The 17,082-nt window shown below is 47.9% G+C and overlaps 6 protein-coding genes across 6 annotated transcripts; 3 read left to right on the top strand and 3 right to left on the bottom strand.

The window, feature by feature from the left end:
- Positions 1-372: 372 nt before the first annotated feature.
- N7469_008339 (nucleobase cation symporter-1 family protein) lies at positions 373-2,567 on the bottom strand (the record flags this gene model as incomplete). The annotated part of the gene is made up of 5 exons (XM_056647257.1): positions 373-900; positions 970-1,697; positions 1,765-2,014; positions 2,094-2,164; positions 2,468-2,567. 5 exons carry the CDS (start codon positions 2,565-2,567, stop codon positions 373-375), a joined length of 1,677 nt encoding a protein of 558 aa, XP_056498808.1.
- A 1,148-nt stretch (positions 2,568-3,715) lies between these two features.
- Positions 3,716-4,408, bottom strand: N7469_008338 (MICOS complex subunit MIC10; the record flags this gene model as incomplete). Its single annotated transcript, XM_056647256.1, has 3 exons — positions 3,716-3,765; positions 4,020-4,170; positions 4,334-4,408. 3 exons carry the CDS (start codon positions 4,406-4,408, stop codon positions 3,716-3,718), a joined length of 276 nt encoding a protein of 91 aa, XP_056498807.1.
- Positions 4,409-4,682: 274 nt separating this feature from the next.
- On the top strand, positions 4,683-9,196 carry N7469_008337 (ribosome biogenesis protein URB2; the record flags this gene model as incomplete). Its single annotated transcript, XM_056647255.1, has 2 exons — positions 4,683-4,700; positions 4,766-9,196. 2 exons carry the CDS (start codon positions 4,683-4,685, stop codon positions 9,194-9,196), a joined length of 4,449 nt encoding a protein of 1,482 aa, XP_056498806.1.
- Positions 9,197-9,380: 184 nt separating this feature from the next.
- Positions 9,381-10,404, bottom strand: N7469_008336 (putative mitochondrial outer membrane protein (Sam35); the record flags this gene model as incomplete). The annotated part of the gene is made up of 3 exons (XM_056647254.1): positions 9,381-9,779; positions 9,861-10,100; positions 10,168-10,404. 3 exons carry the CDS (start codon positions 10,402-10,404, stop codon positions 9,381-9,383), a joined length of 876 nt encoding a protein of 291 aa, XP_056498805.1.
- Positions 10,405-10,911: 507 nt separating this feature from the next.
- N7469_008335 (copper fist DNA-binding domain-containing protein) lies at positions 10,912-12,738 on the top strand (the record flags this gene model as incomplete). Its single annotated transcript, XM_056647253.1, has 3 exons — positions 10,912-10,946; positions 11,003-11,163; positions 11,225-12,738. 3 exons carry the CDS (start codon positions 10,912-10,914, stop codon positions 12,736-12,738), a joined length of 1,710 nt encoding a protein of 569 aa, XP_056498804.1.
- A 1,145-nt stretch (positions 12,739-13,883) lies between these two features.
- On the top strand, positions 13,884-15,922 carry N7469_008334 (acyl--CoA ligase; the record flags this gene model as incomplete). The annotated part of the gene is made up of 4 exons (XM_056647252.1): positions 13,884-14,941; positions 15,070-15,361; positions 15,477-15,580; positions 15,691-15,922. 4 exons carry the CDS (start codon positions 13,884-13,886, stop codon positions 15,920-15,922), a joined length of 1,686 nt encoding a protein of 561 aa, XP_056498803.1.
- Between the last annotated feature and the right edge of the window lie 1,160 nt (positions 15,923-17,082).

Raw genomic sequence — 17,082 nt, 5'->3', positions numbered from 1 at the left:
AGTGATATGTTCTGATCTACTCAGTGAACACCAAGATAGAAGGGAAGCTTCCCACACATATCATGGAAGTGTCAAGTCTTTCAAATAGGAACTCTAGTACGTAGATAATGAGGTTTCATGGTAATGAAAGCCTTAATAAGCCTAAAATCCCGATTAAATTCAATATCGTCTCGTCATAACCATATCCAAACGGCAGGTCTCAGTGCTAATGCTGTACATAAATACTCCAGTTCACTGGAAACTGTACGGGTATCCACAACTGACCCTAAATAGGGTTAAACAGCAAAATAAATTTATACACAATCACGCCCAGAACGAAAAAAAAAAATATCACAGAAGCTCAGGCAAGACACCATAAATCCTGGAGCCTGCCTAGACTCTCTTCGATGCCGCATTCAGTCCCTTCTGATCATCAGGAGGCAAAGAGTCTGTGATCGATTGTCGATCGCCATATTCACCATTAATTTCCTGTCCATAGGAAACTCTACCGGTGAACTCTTCAGTATCGATATCAACCTCGTTCCACACATCACTGGTAGCAGGGATAGGGAACAGTTTTGTCAAGATCCAGTACATGCCACCTGAGACAATCACCCCACTGAAATAATTTATGTTGTAAATGTATTGCGCACCGATGGGCACATCTCGGCCGACAGCACCTGCGAATCCGACAATGTTGATGAGGATTCCGGCGAGGTAGGAGGCATATGCACGCCAGGAGAATCCGTAGCTGAAAAAGTATGGGTCGGACTTGCTGGCGCTGTATAGACCCTTGATATCGAGGTAACCACGGCGAATGATATAGTAGTCGCAGATGATGACTCCTGCGATGGCGGAGAGAAAGAGAGAGTATGCGGAGAGGTAGGTGGTGAACTGGTTGGAAGATGCGACAAGTTTCCACTGTTCGATATTAGTATTCACTCTTTTTTCTCCCTCCTTTTAGCTTTGAGGGATTGATGGATAACGTACAGGGCAGATGGCAAGACCGAGGGCAGCACAGAAGTAACTACCACGACGAATATTGATGTATCGAGGCATTAGAGCCGTCAGGTCTGTACCGGCGGAGACGGAATTGGCCGAGATATTAGTGCCCAGCTGAGCGAGCGCGAAACCAGTTGCGATAATGAAGATGCCAAATCGTTGACCAGAGCTTGCACCGTCGAGAAACATTCCGAGGAGATCGAGGGGATTCCAGACTGGATCAGTGTCGAAAATCACCGAGGAGGAAGATGACACGATGATACCGATGAACGAGGTAATTCCGAATCCAATAGGAATAGTCAACAGTTGAGACCATAGTGCATCTTTCGGGCTTCGGGCAAATCGCGTGAAGTCACAGTCGTTCATGATCAAGGCGGCAAAGTTACCGATGCAGGTCATGATAGCCTTGACGATTGCCCATCCTAGAGCGCTCCCGTGGACAGTGTTGGGTTGGTGGACGATAGGACCGATTCCATGAGCTCGTGCAATGGCCCATGCGAAGAAGGCAATGGCCGCGATTGGTGAATAAATAGCCTTGACAGTGAACAAATGGCGTACTTTGTGGACTGGAAACCACAGGGCTGGCAAGGAGAGAAGCCAGAAGATGAAGAAACTGACGAAACCCTTGGTGTCGACACCGGCGCTTGCGGACAAACCGTTATGCAAATTTCTATAACTAGGCCAAATAGACTCGATCATAAGGGTCACACACTCGCCTAGTAAAAGCGAGATTGTTTGGTCAGTATTCGCGGACGTTCCGCAAATGATATTGGGAATGCATACCTCCAATGTAGCCCTGTACACCATACCAAATTATAGCCATGACCACGCGGTTGACGACAGGCCAAAATGATCCCCAGATTCCAAATGAAGCTCGAGCTGTAACTGGGAAGGAAATGTGATAGACTGCACCGATGCGACCTGTCAAGCAAACAAAAGCGGCGGCGATGAGATATCCAATCCAGACGCAAATCCACGATTGCCACCAGGACAAGCCATCCACAATCATCGAAGACGAAATCATCCAAGTGTTCTATAGGTGAATGAGTTAGCACTCATACAATTGTACATATAAAGATCTGTCTACCCAGGTGAGAATCTTCCAAACGTACAATGTTGAGGGAGTCGGCAATCCAAAAAGCAATATAGTTCCACCATGCCCATTGACGACGTTCTGGCTCGACTGTAAAAGGCAAAGTGTGTTCCACCGGTCAGTCTGACTTGTCTTTGATTGAAGTATGTATTGAGAGCAATAGCGGTGCACAGTGTGTAGTTGTATAGTGGCAAGTGGTGATATAGTATATGGTCTCGATCGACAGAGTAAAAAGGCCCAGCAGTATCATCAAAGATGACAATGGGTATACGGTTTCGAAGGGGATATGACCATGATTCATGACCATGTTCATGTAGATTTCAAGTAAAAAGGAAAGCAAGAGTGTAACGGCGATACAAGATCGACCAGTTCAGCTCCAATAATGATTCTCACCTGGCCGCAAATCATCATTCGTGAGCATCAATTCAGCATTGGTGAGGTCCGGATCATGGGCCACCGTCGCTTTGTCTAGCATCCACTTGAGCTTCGACATGGTTGAGGATAATATGAAGAAGCACTAATATATGACCAGTACAGGTTGAAGGAATGTAGTATTAAAAGAAATGAAAGAAGAAGAACCTATATCCAAGATGCAATCTGGGGGAGCAAGAAATAAAGAAAAAGTAGTTTAAGAACGTCTGGAATAGTTCCATGCGGGTAATGATATAATGAGTCGCATGGGACTGACCAGGCCAGCCATCGCATCATCATCTAACTGTATTTCCGGATCCTGCGGTCGCATCCCTGCTGAGTACCTCCCATATGGTAAAAAGTGGTGCGATAAGGAATCAATCAGCATCCACAGCGGGGACGATCTTTGCGAGAACTGTGCGTGGCGAAAGACCATGCGAAACTTTGCTCCTATCAGGAGGTTCAAGATGTCTAGGCATGAGATTTGCCCGATGCCTGTAAGCTCATTCCAAAGTATCCATCAAACGATTACTCTCGCGTTTGGTGAGCATCTAACTGCGTTGATCGCTGATAAGCGGGTGTGGACGGGGAATAGTGTGGAGTCTCACACTCCGCAAGCAGACCAGCCGAGGGTTTGATTGGTGAACCCCGGAAGTCATTATCTTTCACTCGAAACTGTCCAACCTGAGTGGGTATGATTGGTGGACGAGCTGGTCGGAGGTGAAGATTAAGTGACTCGATGGGATCGAGTAATACTTTGGGTCACGTGTATACTTTGGATATCAGACGAGAGTAACTAGCGTCAATCAGGAATAGTTCATTGTCTATCTATCAATTGACTCATGGGATTGACTAGTAGTATACTAAGAACTGATTGATTAGCATCGAGTTATCACATAGGAATTGACCTAATGAAATTGATTCTTGACTAATCACGAGTGATGGGCTGATGAGGTTGTCCCGTTAACTCTTATGTACACTACTTTACTCCTAACTACTACTTACTACACTTAGTTAGAAATACGAGTAACTACACCGACATATAAGGTATGTCGTTGAGCAATCACTTGGGACACACGGAGAAAATGCTAAGAAAGAATTGACAGGACACGAGTTCAATCAATGTTTGAACTCTATAGGATTGTCTTCTAAGAAACCCAGGCGCTATTCCCCCGACTTCTGTACAGCCACTGGGAGAGTATCGTACACATTGGGAAGCCATTATACTCTCTATCGGCGGAGAGCATCTCTGACAGGCGAATCGCCGCGGCGGAAGGAAGCTATGAAGGTATTAGTTAACGTCTCAAGGGGGTGCGTGAAAATAGTATGTTGTGGACAGGCAAGGCTTTGTAGAACAAGCTCAATGACTTTGCTACCGGATTCCACTTCCGAAGCTCCGCGTAAGCTGGCAAAACATCCAATGATGAAGTTGAAGCAATCAATAGCTTCATATCCCAAAGTAGAAGTTCTGAAAAGCAGTCCCCAAAGCCTCCCTACGACCCAGCAACATAGAAAGTGCAAGAGGTAAACATACCATCAGACTCCTCCCAAGCACGACCAGCACCGAAGCCAAGACCAACCCACGCGGGCCAGGCTCTCCGCTTGAACAGCAGGACCGAGAAGACGACACCGAAGGACAGGCCGAGGGAAGACTTGATGATCATGGAGGAGATGGCGCGGTCCCACTATGACATTGAACGGTTAGTCCATATCTCTCCGATTCCTCCCGCGACCATCAAAATGTGAATTGCTTCCCATCAACCACAGACAGGGCTTGCAATTGAATGTTCTTGATTTTGAAGTCGAAAATTGGAGGAAAGCTCCTCTAGGAGGACCGTTTGCACATACCTTCTCGTTAAGCAGAGCCTCGCTAACGGGCTTGGTAGCTCGCGCGACCGCCCGGGACTCGCTAGAATCAGCCATTATGAAGGATCTAGCATATAATGGATTAATGAGAGGCCACGAAAGCACGCTACAGGACACGAAAACCTCACTGGTAGGGTAATGGCGAGTTTGAAGAGGGTGATATAGGGCGGAGAAGTGAAGAGTGCAGGGAGAGTCGGGAGTTTGACTGAATCGCAGTTGGGCAAAGGCGGTCGGAGCCATTTGACCGCGGTTTTTTTTGGGCGTCAACTTTTTTTTCCTTCTCCGCGTTAACCAAACCCCTCCCACTGATATAAACAGATTGGTTCCGAGAATGCCTCTGCTTGCGGAGGTAAGTTCATATTTTACTGTCCGTCTCTATCACAAGGAGTATGTTTCTGACGCAAAATTCTATAGCCCCGGAGCTCGTCGCAAGAGGCACTCCTCCGCCTCGAGAAAGGTAGCGACTCACCGACTACTCAACTACACGAAGCAGCACAGATTCTTGGTGTCAATTTGGCCTTGTGTGAGAGTCACCCAGAGACACATAGAGATACAAAGGCACATGGTACAGCCGCACCAAAGGAGGAGTGGGTGCTACGATGGTTGTTGAAGAAGTTAAGGAATGGGAAAAACTTTCGCGTCGACCCTGAATCCTACCTCTTGCTGCGCCAGCTTATCGATCGGATTTCACCGAAAAATTTGGCGACAATCCTGAAGGATCAAAAATTTCTTTCCGTTCTTTGTGATACTGTGTCCGACCTGGAGGCGGACATATCCCTGACCGTGGGAGATGGAGATGGAGTATCGATTCCCAGTGCAGCCTCCGATTCCAGTCAAACGTTGGTCGGGTCTCCACCAGTAGAAAACCGAGTATCGCATGGGACTAAACGGAAGAGAAGTGGTGATGATGGGCAAGATGCCATGGATATCGATGAACAACCACAAAACCCCGCATCTTGCTTCCTCGCCTATATTCGGGTCCTTGACTGCCTGTACGGGGTTGTCATGTTAACACACCAGACTTTGGATATGGATGAAAATGCGCATTCTCATCTGAAATTGGCACTGAGAGGTGACCCTGAGATCGTTGCTGGATTGTTGGGCAAAGCATTCCAGGTTTCGGCCGTGGCCATCGCGCAATTTGCGCAGGCGGGGAAGACGACTGATCTGCAGCATCTTGTGTTTGTCCTACCTTGCATGCTTGAACTGTGGGATTTCAGATCTTATCGCCAAGATGACACCGAGAACAAAGCAAGTAACGACTGCTTTGCACAATCTTGCTTTGCCTATGCACTCAGAGTGCAGCTTTGTTTGCGAAGCATCAAACTTGATACTGATGAGAGAGCTCATCTCCTCCATGCAATCGAACGGACTATCGCCGTGCATGTCCTGCTTCCTGCCCGCGCAGCTTTCTTTGCCCGTGGTGGCTCCGGTATCGATTACTCAAAAGAAGACCCAGACTGGACTTCGGTCAAGCCGGTGACCGATACATTTCGATCGATCATCCGTGAACCTTCTGTAGCCCACAATTCTAGTAGCAGTCAATCTGTCTACCCTGCCTGGAAATCTATTGAGCTCCTGCCAGAACTGTTCGACAATGCTGTCCGTGCGGTGCCGAGAGATGATTTCCGTCGACAAACTTCGGAAGCCCCTTGGCTTGAAACATTATTTGTTGCGGTTGCGGAATTGGCTTTTTCGACGGCAAAGGAAGATGAACCTGAAGCTTACTCAGCACGTTTTGTTTCTGTACTAGAAGAGCTTCTTCGAGTAGCGCTCTGCCGGAATGTCGGTCTATCACTTCATACTATTCTTACACATGCTGGGTACACCGGTCTCCTTCACGAAGGGTTGGAGCATGTCCAGTGGAATGTGACTGCATTGATCATTAGTCTGGGCGTTGATGTTTTCCTTCCCAATTCCGGATTGCGCGACTCTCGCAAGCTTCTGGACGCATTACTTGAAAAGGTCATGCTTCAGTGGCATACAGGTGATACTGCAAAGAATGATTATGACATCGTGAAGAATGAAGTTATCATCCCGCTCCTTCGCGGTTTTGCAAGTGCCAGAGATCTTCCAGCTTTCATGGAAGTCTGGCATGGGCAGCTGGTTATCCTCGAAGAAGCCCGTCGTCAAGACAGCAACCTCCCATTCTTTTCAGTGTGGGAGGACGATGATCTGTGCAACGTCTTCAGTGATTTGATGAAAACTTCGCTCACGCGTTCAAGTGTTGCAACACAGATGCAAAATGCCGCAAAGGAAATACGTGCTTCTGATGACAAGGTCTCCGAATCTCCTGAATCGTATGCCAAGTTTGTCATCACAGAAGCTAGCTTCCGAGGGGAATCCCTGGTCTTCACAGATTCGGCCACGATACTATCCTCTTTCTTGGAGACATTAACTACCACTTTATCATCCAAGCAAGCCCTTCACTGGCGTTGGCGCTTATGGCGATTCTTGCGGAATGCTCTTCAGAACAGTTTGCAATTGCAATTGACTGAAAATACCCTCGTCGAAGCATTCGGCTCTCTGGGCAATGTTGCTTTGAAGACGATCCAGCGCAACCATAGACACCTCAAGAAAACCACTCTTGCTGCATTGGAGTCTTGGGAGGCCTATCGTTTCATTCTGGTGGTTATCAAGGCGAAGCCTAGCAAAGAGCAACTGCAAACTTTTACCACTGCGTCGGAAAAGATTACCGATTTCATTGTGTCTGTTTCGCCGGATGATGCCGAGAAATCTATGGAAAAGCCATGGGATGGGCGAGTCGAGACGTTGAACTCACCGGCGAACCTGGCTTTGGCCTACATCTTGGCGAACCTTCGAGCTCCAGATATCTGGAAGCAAGTTGAGTCCGACACGCGTTCTCGTATGTTTGAGCATCTTCTATCCCTTGCTGCAGCTCAGTACCGTTCATCTTCTCTTCCCCTGGAGGCTGTCTCGGATGATGCTAGATTCCTACAAGCATGGGCCAGTATGGTTTGCCACGAGTATCTGCTCAGCGTTCAGGTCATCGTACCCGATCTGGCTCTCCTTCTCAACAAGAGCATCGAAAACGAGTCTCCCCACCGCCGTCTCTACGTGGAGAGCTTGCAACGAATCCCCGCTTCGTCGATTACTCGCGGTCTTCGAACTGTTCTTCTTGACAGATTGCATCATGTTATTCTTCAGCAAGACAGCTCACCCGAAGTGACGGTTGGGCTGCTTACTATGATGGCCAAATTGGCTGCATTGCCTAAATGCGACGCTGCGGTCACGGGTGACTGGGAGCCAATTTGGACTGCTGCACGAGCCATTACTCTGGCTGGCACCGATCTGGATCTCCAAATCATGAAATCCTTCCGATCTCTCTACCGTGCGATTATCGCAAAGCTTCTCGTGCTGTCTGAGGATGACCGGGTTGAGTCGTTCAAGAAGCTTTTCGCGAGGGTCTCCAAGCAGGCTTCTAAACTACGTCAAATCGATCGCAACTCGATGGCTTGCTTCCTCCTGCGCCTATCTCTGTCTGAGCTCTGGGTTCACCGCTCAAAGCTGCACAAGGCCTACTCTGCCGATGATTTAGATTCTTGCCGTCAGCGAGTGTTTGGTCTGGTACTGGCAGAGATGAAATCCGTCAAAGATCAATGCAGAAAACAGAAGCTTGAGGAAACCATCACTCTAATCAAGACGATTGATGCCCTCGAAGATTTCGAAGATATGGCATTGAACAATATCGAGGTGGAGAAGTTCCTCAACAAAATTGAGCATTACATGGAGATGTCGATCGATTCAGGTCCTTCTCGACTGATTCGCCGTCGTCTTCTGGCGACCAAGGGCCCTGAGAAAAGCATCACCGACCCAGTGCTTCAGTGCGCCGAGACCCTGACTCTGCAGTCACTCTATGCCGAAGATCAACAGCTATTCATTCGTGCCACCATTGAAAGATTCCGCGCTATGCCCGCAGAGATGATAGGCCAGGCTATTCGTGACATCCGCAGACTGGGCCTCGTCGGACAGGATTCCGGATATCGACTGCTAGTAATTTATCTTGCTATCATCACTCTCCCTCCCGCTGAAGACAAGGAGAACGCAGTGGCACGCGAGCTGTCCCTCCTTTGCACCGCTCTGGCCGAAACCATCATGCACAGTGTCGCCATTGATCAGTTCTGCTTCGCGACGGAGTGCGTCACTTTGCTGCTCCGCGTCCACGCCCGCAGCCTTACTCAATCTAACATTGACTTCCTTCTTGCCTCTATCGCGGCCTCGGCTTCCAAAGCCGGACCGCGCATCTTCCCCAAATATGCGCCCACCATCTTCACTCGTCTTTGCCGTCTTCTAGGCACGATTCTCGGTCTACAGCGTATTAAGATTGGCGGTCGCTACCACATGGTCAACACTGCGATGTTCCGGCTTCTAGGTTGCCTCTTCGCGCGGAGCCGTAAGCGCTCTCGGTCCGCTCGCGTCCAGGCTAGTTTCTCGCAGCCCTTCTGGCTCGCTCCCCTAGGTGTTTCCCATGCTACGCATTATACTCGTCTGCTTACTACGCTCTGTGACCCGACGCTTTCTGCTGTTCTTCGTCCCCAGCCTGGTGCTTCACGTGAGGCCCTCATCGATGAAACTAAGAAGGCGAAGAGCATCGCTGGTCAATACCTCAAATACGTTGTCATGGAGTACGCACAGTGCTCCCTGCGCGGCGCACTTTTGCCCGACGTCAAGGCTGCGCTCATGCCAGGTTTGTACGCGGTACTAGACGTGATGTCGAAGGAAACTCTGCGATCACTCAATTCCGGACTGGACGCATCCAGTCGAGCAGTGTTCAAGTCTCTTTACGACGACTACGTCAAGTTTGGAAAGTGGAATCAGGCGTGATACTCCGCCCATGCATTATGGATCGGCCTTTGCGCATTTCTTTTTTGTTTTATATTCTAGTTTGCATACTTCGGTGCCCTGGTTTTATGTACAATTACTCCTCTATTCTAGACATGATATCCCTCAATGCATTGATGAATCTTGCATTATTTGTTTATTAAGGTATCTGAGTGAGATTTCAGAATCACGCGAAAAATCGCAGTAGTTTTTCCCGGTGTTGTACAAGGTTTGGATGCTCACGTAGGAGCTGTGCTAGACGGTTCTGTTTCCATCCCAAGCTCTCATCTAGGATGAGATGGGTGTATGCGAAAACGCTCGCGTCGAAGAGGCCGGGATTGGGTCGTCCGAAGAAATGGTCATCGTCGCCTAATAAGGCGGATAGTGCCTCGAATGCATTGCCGGCGTCACCCTCCAATTCCGCTACGTCAATGTATCTTGATGTCTTAAGAAGTTCATCGCGAGCTGCTTGTTGCAATTGCAATGCAAGTGTGGTTCGTACGAGGGTATTCGAGGTAGCGGTGTCGATGTACAATCGTCGAGCGACGGCTTCAAAGTTTTGCCCGTCAAGATACAGCATGTATAGCTATGCTCAAAATCAGCTTTGCATTTCATGAGACGCGCATAAACCCTTCATGGAGGCTCTTTTCGGTAGCCCATCACTTACCCAAGCATTGCGCACCCTGCTGTCTAACAGCGATGCGTATACTTCGAACCGCAGGTTCAACTGCTGCTCTTCTTCACAGTGAACTTGTTCGATGGCCCATTTTTGCAATTTATGAGAGGGTATCGCATTTGCGACTTCAATCGGTTGGGATGGGATCAAGAAAGGGAGAATGCCCGTCGGCGACGCGTGGTTATTAGAAGGGGTGATTTCGAAGTCGATTCCGACGAATTTCAGATACGCCTATAGCAGAACATCAGCTCCCATCCGAACGTTTTACCCTGAAATCTTCTCTACAAAGCCGACTAACCTGCCACTTTAGACATTGTGGATTGTATGAAGGTTGACCCTTGCGCGCGGCAGCAGCATCACTGAAAACAAAGAGCTGGTTTCCTTGTCTCCTGGATGGAGATCTTTGTGGCAGATCGTTGGCCGGATACGTGGCCAACGGAAATTTGTCGAACAATTTCTTGATAGGAGGTGGAACTGTAAAGAATGACGAGGCCGTACTGGGCTGTTCAGAGCCCTCACTGGCCTTAGGAGGCATTGTGGAAGAAGAAGAGAGCGAATTGAAGTGTACAAAATGGAAAAATGTCCAAAAGCGACGACTTTCGGCGACGTCAGCCCGCCAAGCCGGATGACTCAGCACTCCCCGCATCGCATTGCCCTTTCGGAATTGTCTGATTTTGACTTCTTCTTGAATCTCCGTTTGGTTCTTTGGTTCTGCGACTTCGGTTCCTGGCGTTTTATATCTCTCGTCGGTTTGTCGTCACCGATGATTGTGACAAGTCCTGGGTTCCATCCATCCATCCTTTCGCTCTGAACCCCCCTCCGTTGAGCCCCGCTCCCATCACGGAATTACTCTCGCTCGTGTCGCAACTGAGGCAGAGAGGCACTCACTTGATTCCTCCTACGAGCTCTATAACACTACTTGGAATAAAAGAGGTGTCTGGAATAAAAGAGAACCATTTGAATCGCAAACTTCATCTTCGTCTCGAAGGACGATTATTGTGCCAGCAATTCCTCCGATCTCGTCATTCTCACTCGATCAAAAATGCCTTTGGATGAAGAGGGCGCTAAGTGGTCTTGGTAAGATCATCCGGATTCCAATATTCTATTCTCACTTCTTGCTAAAGATAAAATAGTGAGCCATGCATCCGCGGTCACCGGTCTTCGAAATGTCAACACTTCGACAGATTGATGATGAAGGTTCCCAAGGCCGGTCGTCCCTTGGCGAAATGTCCTCATCCTAAAGGTTCTTGTAGCTGTCAAAGGACCTTTTCTATGATGATCCGTATCCCAAAGGGTATATCGCTTCTCCTCTTGAATCTAGTTGCCTGGCTCGAGCCTTGCTAAATTCGATCTAGGTACTGGCTGTGTCTGTCGTCCTGTTCCATATGACACTTCTTCTCAAGATGAAGATTCCAATCAGAATGCAAACCCTGTTAATCCGACAAGGGTTTCACAGCCTGCACATGCCTCATTGCCAGCATCAACATCTTCTCCAACATCCAGCAAAATTCACAAGTCGGGGAAAAGACAGGGCAGCATTCAAGCAGTTCCCGAAAACATTGCCCGGGCCCTCGAAGCTATGCCAATGAATCTCAAACTTGAAGACAAATCCACCGAAAACGCAACAGGCCTTTCAACTTATCCAGTGAAAAGTCATGGGCAGAATGGAGTCAAGTTGGATTTGCAGTCCAATGATGCCTACCCGACGATGCACGGCTTCCCAGAAATACCTTACCCCGCTCAGCAAACGACTGGATCTAGCTGTTGTTCTAAGAAGACTACCCCAGCACCCCCGCCGCCGCCTCCCCCAGCTCCTACAGCTGCGCTTGGTGGTGGTGGGTCTTGCTGCAGTGGAAAAACCAAATCGCAGTCAACAGTCCCAGCCCCTCTCGTCTCTCAGATGCCCGAGCTGGCTCAGCAACACCAACCTCCTACTTGGAATGGTGCATCTTACTCAAACTTCACAGCACCCCAAATGGCATGGCATAATCCTATGCCTTCTACTCAAAGACCCACCCAGGGACGACTGATCCGGCCTTACGGAATGCAAGGAAGCCATGTGCAGCCTTTCTACACAGATGGCTTCTCGCCAAATGAGACAGCAACACCTTACTCCCATTCGATAAACGGTCTTGGAATTGCGCATCCATCTATGTCTTCATATACTTCCACGCCATCCCATAGTTCCACTTATACGCCTACGAATATGAGTGGTGATCCATCCCATGACTGCCAATGTGGAGAGGATTGCCAATGCCTGGGCTGTGCGGCTCACCCTTTCAACAATACCACCCGCCAACGTGTTCAGGAAATGGGCGAAATGATGACCATTGGTGGTGACAAGTCAGCATTTGACACATATCAGTCTCCTCCATTTCAAGCGACTCAAAATTGGAACCAATTCAATTATCTACCGCAGGGATTAGACCATGGTCTCCAGCAGAGCTCATTCGATCCATACCCAGATCCATCTCATACACCCTCCAACGTAGGCTTTACAGGCGCATACTCCTCACCTGTTCCAGTGGGCCAATCTTTGAATGAGCAGTTGATGCATACCTCCGAATACTATACGTTGGAGTACCCAGTGGGAATTCCTTCGGCCTGTTCAGACGTGACAGGAAGTTGCCAATGCGGCAACGATTGTAGCTGTGTTGGATGCCTCACTCATAGCGGCCACAACGGGATGGCGTTGGAAGCGCCCATGAAAGAGTCCGCACCTTCTCATCAGAGTCCCAACCATCTCTTTTCATCTGGCGGACATGTTCCCTCGTCAACCGCCAGCGTACCAACATCTCGTATACCGGTACTTGAAAGCCTGTCAGTACCGTGTCTGAGTCCTCGCACGCTTGAGACGTCGATGATCTGATCCGACTTCGTCAACACGAACGAACACCTTTTTACGGATTTAATCCTCTGTGATGTACGCCAGAACCAAGGTCCACGTCCATTTGTCATCCACGCCATCCGACAGCTACCTGTCTCGATGAATTTTTGGGTAGAAAGGGACATCAACGCTGGCCGAAATTGAGCAATTGCAGATTCTTGAAATGGGTCTGGTACACCAATCTGGAGGAAACTCCCGAAAGTGATTTGGGCGTGCTTGATGAACTTCAAAACTCAATCTCAAATTCATGGAATCACTATTTCATTGAGAAGAGGAAAACTTTGGGCATGCGTCCGAACTACATTTCCATCTGATTTGGTTGGGTATTTGATGCTACCAACAACATTGACTCTCGACGCTGTGGTTCGAGGACTTGTCATGATTACCGGGGTTTTTATATACGATTCTCACGATTCGCGTCCTTCGACTACTACCAGGTTGCCTGGATAGACTGCCACTTTTGTGGTGTACGATAAATCTTCGTCCATTTCGGCCAACTTTCGTCATATAACTGATTTATTTCCTCTTTTTTCGCATCTGTGGAGCCCGGCATACATCTTAGTGACTCCATCGGTTATATGTCTTTGCCCACTTTACTTTTTTACATGATTTACGACGAACGATGATACCCCTAGACATCTCCACTCTTGTTATTTGTTATATTACATACCATTTTTTATTCGGAACTCTATTCATATTATGTATGAAAGACTTAGAGGTTACGGACAATCACCCCTTTTCGGGATCTTAACTTCCCCTTTCATTATAGTTCACCTAGAGCGATTAAGAGCTGTGTGGATACATTGTTTCTAGTGCGAGGACTTGTGCATCCCTGGACATCTCATTTGGCTGATTGCGTATTAACGAAGTCCGAGTTGCTCCTCGGCATTGGTGGACACCCTCGGATCCCCCGCACGCATAACCGATTTATGCGGGGAAAGTAGAAGCCCTCGACGAATCAATCGACAGATTCAACAATGGCTACATTGCCATTCTTGTCGGGGGGGGACCCATTGCAGGATTTATGAATGGAGGCTGGCAGGTTCGTGTCACTTTTTATTCACTTCTCTTTCTATCGAACTCTCGTCTCGTCTTTTATCTTTCTATAGAGTCTCAAATCACCCATCATGCCGTATAAATCTCGCTGGACAATTGATATTCCCAACTGCCATCTCGCCTCTATTCTCCTCACCTCTCCAACAGCCCCATTATCCCAGACAGACCGGTGTTATCTCGAAGCTGCCCGTCCAGAAACACACTATTTCACCCCTCATGACCTCCGTCTCTGGAGTCAGCGGTTAGCCGCTGGTCTTCGCAAAAAGGGCCTCCAACCCGGCGATCGCGTGCTTCTGTTCTCGGGAAATGACCTCTTCTACCCAGTCGTGTTTCTAGGGATTATCATGGCGGGTGGTATCTTCACCGGTGCCAATCCCACATACGTAGCTAGGGAATTAGCCTTCCAGCTCCAAGACAGCGGAGCAACATATCTGATCTGTGCCGCTGGAAGTCTAGACACAGGACTCGAAGCGGCGAAACAGGCAGGATTAAGCCGTGATCGAGTTTTCGTCTTCGACAACGCCATTTATGACGGTAATAAAGGTCAAGGACAACAAGGTTGTCCATACTGGGGCGATTTACTCGCAAGTCCCGAAGAAGCGCAAGGCTTCGCATGGGAAGAACTAGCCACGCCCGAAAAAGCCAATACAACCCTCGTCCTAAACTATTCAAGTGGAACAACAGGACGACCGAAGGGCGTGGAAATCACGCATAAGAATTACGTCGCGAATATGTTGCAGTATGTATACATGGCATCTTTGAATCCGGACTATGGGGCTAGATTAGCTCGTGCTCGATGGCTTTGTTTCCTACCGCTTTATCATGCTATGGCGCAGAATATTTTCATTGCTGCGGCGTTGTATCGTAATACGCCGGTTTATATTATGCCCAAGTTTGATTTTCTTAAGGTCTTGGAGTATACGCAGACATTCCGTGTGACGGATTTCATCTTCGTTCCGCCGGTTATGGTTATGTTGGCTAAACATCCTGCTGTGAAGAAGTATGATTTGAGTAGTGTGGAGGTAGTTGGAAGTGGTGCAGCGCCATTGGGACGAGAGGTTTGCGCGGAGGTGGAGAAGTTATGGCCGGATGGGAAAATTAATGTCAAGCAGGGATGGGGAATGACTGAGTAGGTGATCTCTCTTTTTCTCTTTCTCTTTTTTCCCCCCGCAGCAAATGATCTACATACATGGTTGTCCTGCATGACACGGGGAATACTGGTTGCCTGTTGCCTTGTGCTAACATTTACTCTGTTAGAGCGACTTGCTCGATGCTCGGATGGGATCCAAGAGAAAAGAGTAATTCAGCCTCAGTGGGAGAACCCAATGCCAATTGTGAAGCCAAGATTATGGCAGAAGATGGAGTCACCGAGCTTCATGAACGTAATCAACGCGGCGAACTCTGGGTACGTGGACAAAATGTCATGAAGGGATATTGGCGGAACCCGCAAGCCACCAAAGAGACTAAAACGGAAGATGGATGGCTCCGGACGGGCGATATTGCTTATGTGGATAATCAGGGCAAGTTTCATGTTGTGGATCGATTGAAAGTAAGTCCAAACGTCATTGCGCGCTAAAAGATGGAAGATCAACAAGATATCACATCTTAGTACATTTCATATTGAGGTCAGAGAAGGGCACAATAATTGACTACAAATTTCACAGGAACTCATCAAAGTGAAGGGGAATCAAGTGGCCCCAGCCGAATTGGAGGCGTTGTTATTGGAACATCCTGCGATTGCAGATGTGGCTGTCATTGGTGCTTTTATGTGCGTATTTCCCGAGATTTATGCTATATTTGTGCTACTAGCAGCAAGAGAGTCGTACTCTTGCTGCTACAGACTATGACTGTTGTACTGGTAACTGACCAAATGGACAGCAACGATGAAGAGCGACCTCGTGCATATATTGTGCTCAAACCAGGACACACACTCACGGCAGATGAAGTAGTCCACTTCATGGACGGCAAAGTAGCCGCAGTAAAGCGGATCACTGGCGGGGTTGTGTTCCTCGAGGCGATCCCCAAGAATCCATCGGGGAAGATCCTACGCAAAACACTGCGCGAACAAGCCCAGGCTGAGCTGAAGCAAGGTGCCACGGCTAAACTTTAGTTATACATAAACATATACTACATCTACATGGTCCAACATGTTACTACATACCTATGTCATACTGATATAACATAGCCTAGCCATTTCATCCCCCTTTTTTTTTTTTGGTAATTTGAGCAAAATCTGTAGAGAAAAACACACGTCCTCCTAGTCCAAGCGAAGATCACTCGCGGGGATCCGCGCACTCGGAGACGCGGGCTAAAAGGAGAGTTAAAATAAAATAAAAATAAAATAATAAAAATAAAAAATCCCACCAAAGAGAAAAGAGAAAAAGTTGATAGCCGAGCAAGTGGATAATTCAATTGTGATTCGCTTTTTTTTTAGTCCAAAGATTTAGCGCGGACAGTCCAGCTGCAGCTGAGAACGCCCCTCTTTCAATCCACCGCATCTTCTTTTCGATCAGATCGGAGATCATCTCTCTCCAAGTATGATCACTGGCGCAACATATCCAAATCGAGTACGAAAAGCGATTGCCTCGATCATCTCGTTTGTCGGTACCAGTACTATAGTATACATATGATGTACAGTACATAATTAGTACTAATGGAGTACATATGTATACTATAGTACTGGTACACATTTCTTTTTGTTGATCTTCGCAACCGTGACCATGGACATGGGTCGCACATCCCTGTTGCGAGATGTCGTGAGAGATTTGGAAACACAAATGAAAAAAGAGTGGAGAGCCGAGCCCTAAGCGGGCTGATCCCGAGTGACTCGGCGTGGCGCTTGATGGCTGCAGCTGAAAATCTACAGTCCAGATGTTCTTGCGTGTACACAAACTGGAGAAGTACTTGGTGGCTGACTGGTTAATGGCTGATTTCATCAAGTCTAGTCTCTAGTCTAGTCTGGTTATTATCCTCTTGGTGAAACCCACCGATCAAAGACACGGGATATTCTAATTACATTATTATGACTTTGTACAATATGTACCAGAGGAGAGCTTATCCTATCCTTCGTTTAGAGGACCATACTTTGATTCTATTTGATTCTCTCTAACAACAATTCTTTGTTTGACTTTCTGATGGATCATCTCGTGCCTCTTTTTTTTCTGGACTCTGTAGATAGTATACTTTACTAGTAACCATGCCCATTTAATCTTCTTTTTCCAACGAACCATCATGTCACCTTTTAGTTGGAAGCCGGGATAATCCATGATA

This window comes from Penicillium citrinum, assembly GCF_028827155.1.
Source record: "Penicillium citrinum strain IBT 23319 chromosome Unknown utg000007l:1.0-2040159.0:1.0-2041076.0, whole genome shotgun sequence".
Lineage (NCBI taxonomy): Eukaryota > Fungi > Ascomycota > Eurotiomycetes > Eurotiales > Aspergillaceae > Penicillium > Penicillium citrinum.
The sequence above is the reverse complement of the archived record's forward strand: the minus strand, read 5'-3'. Positions and strand labels throughout refer to the sequence as shown.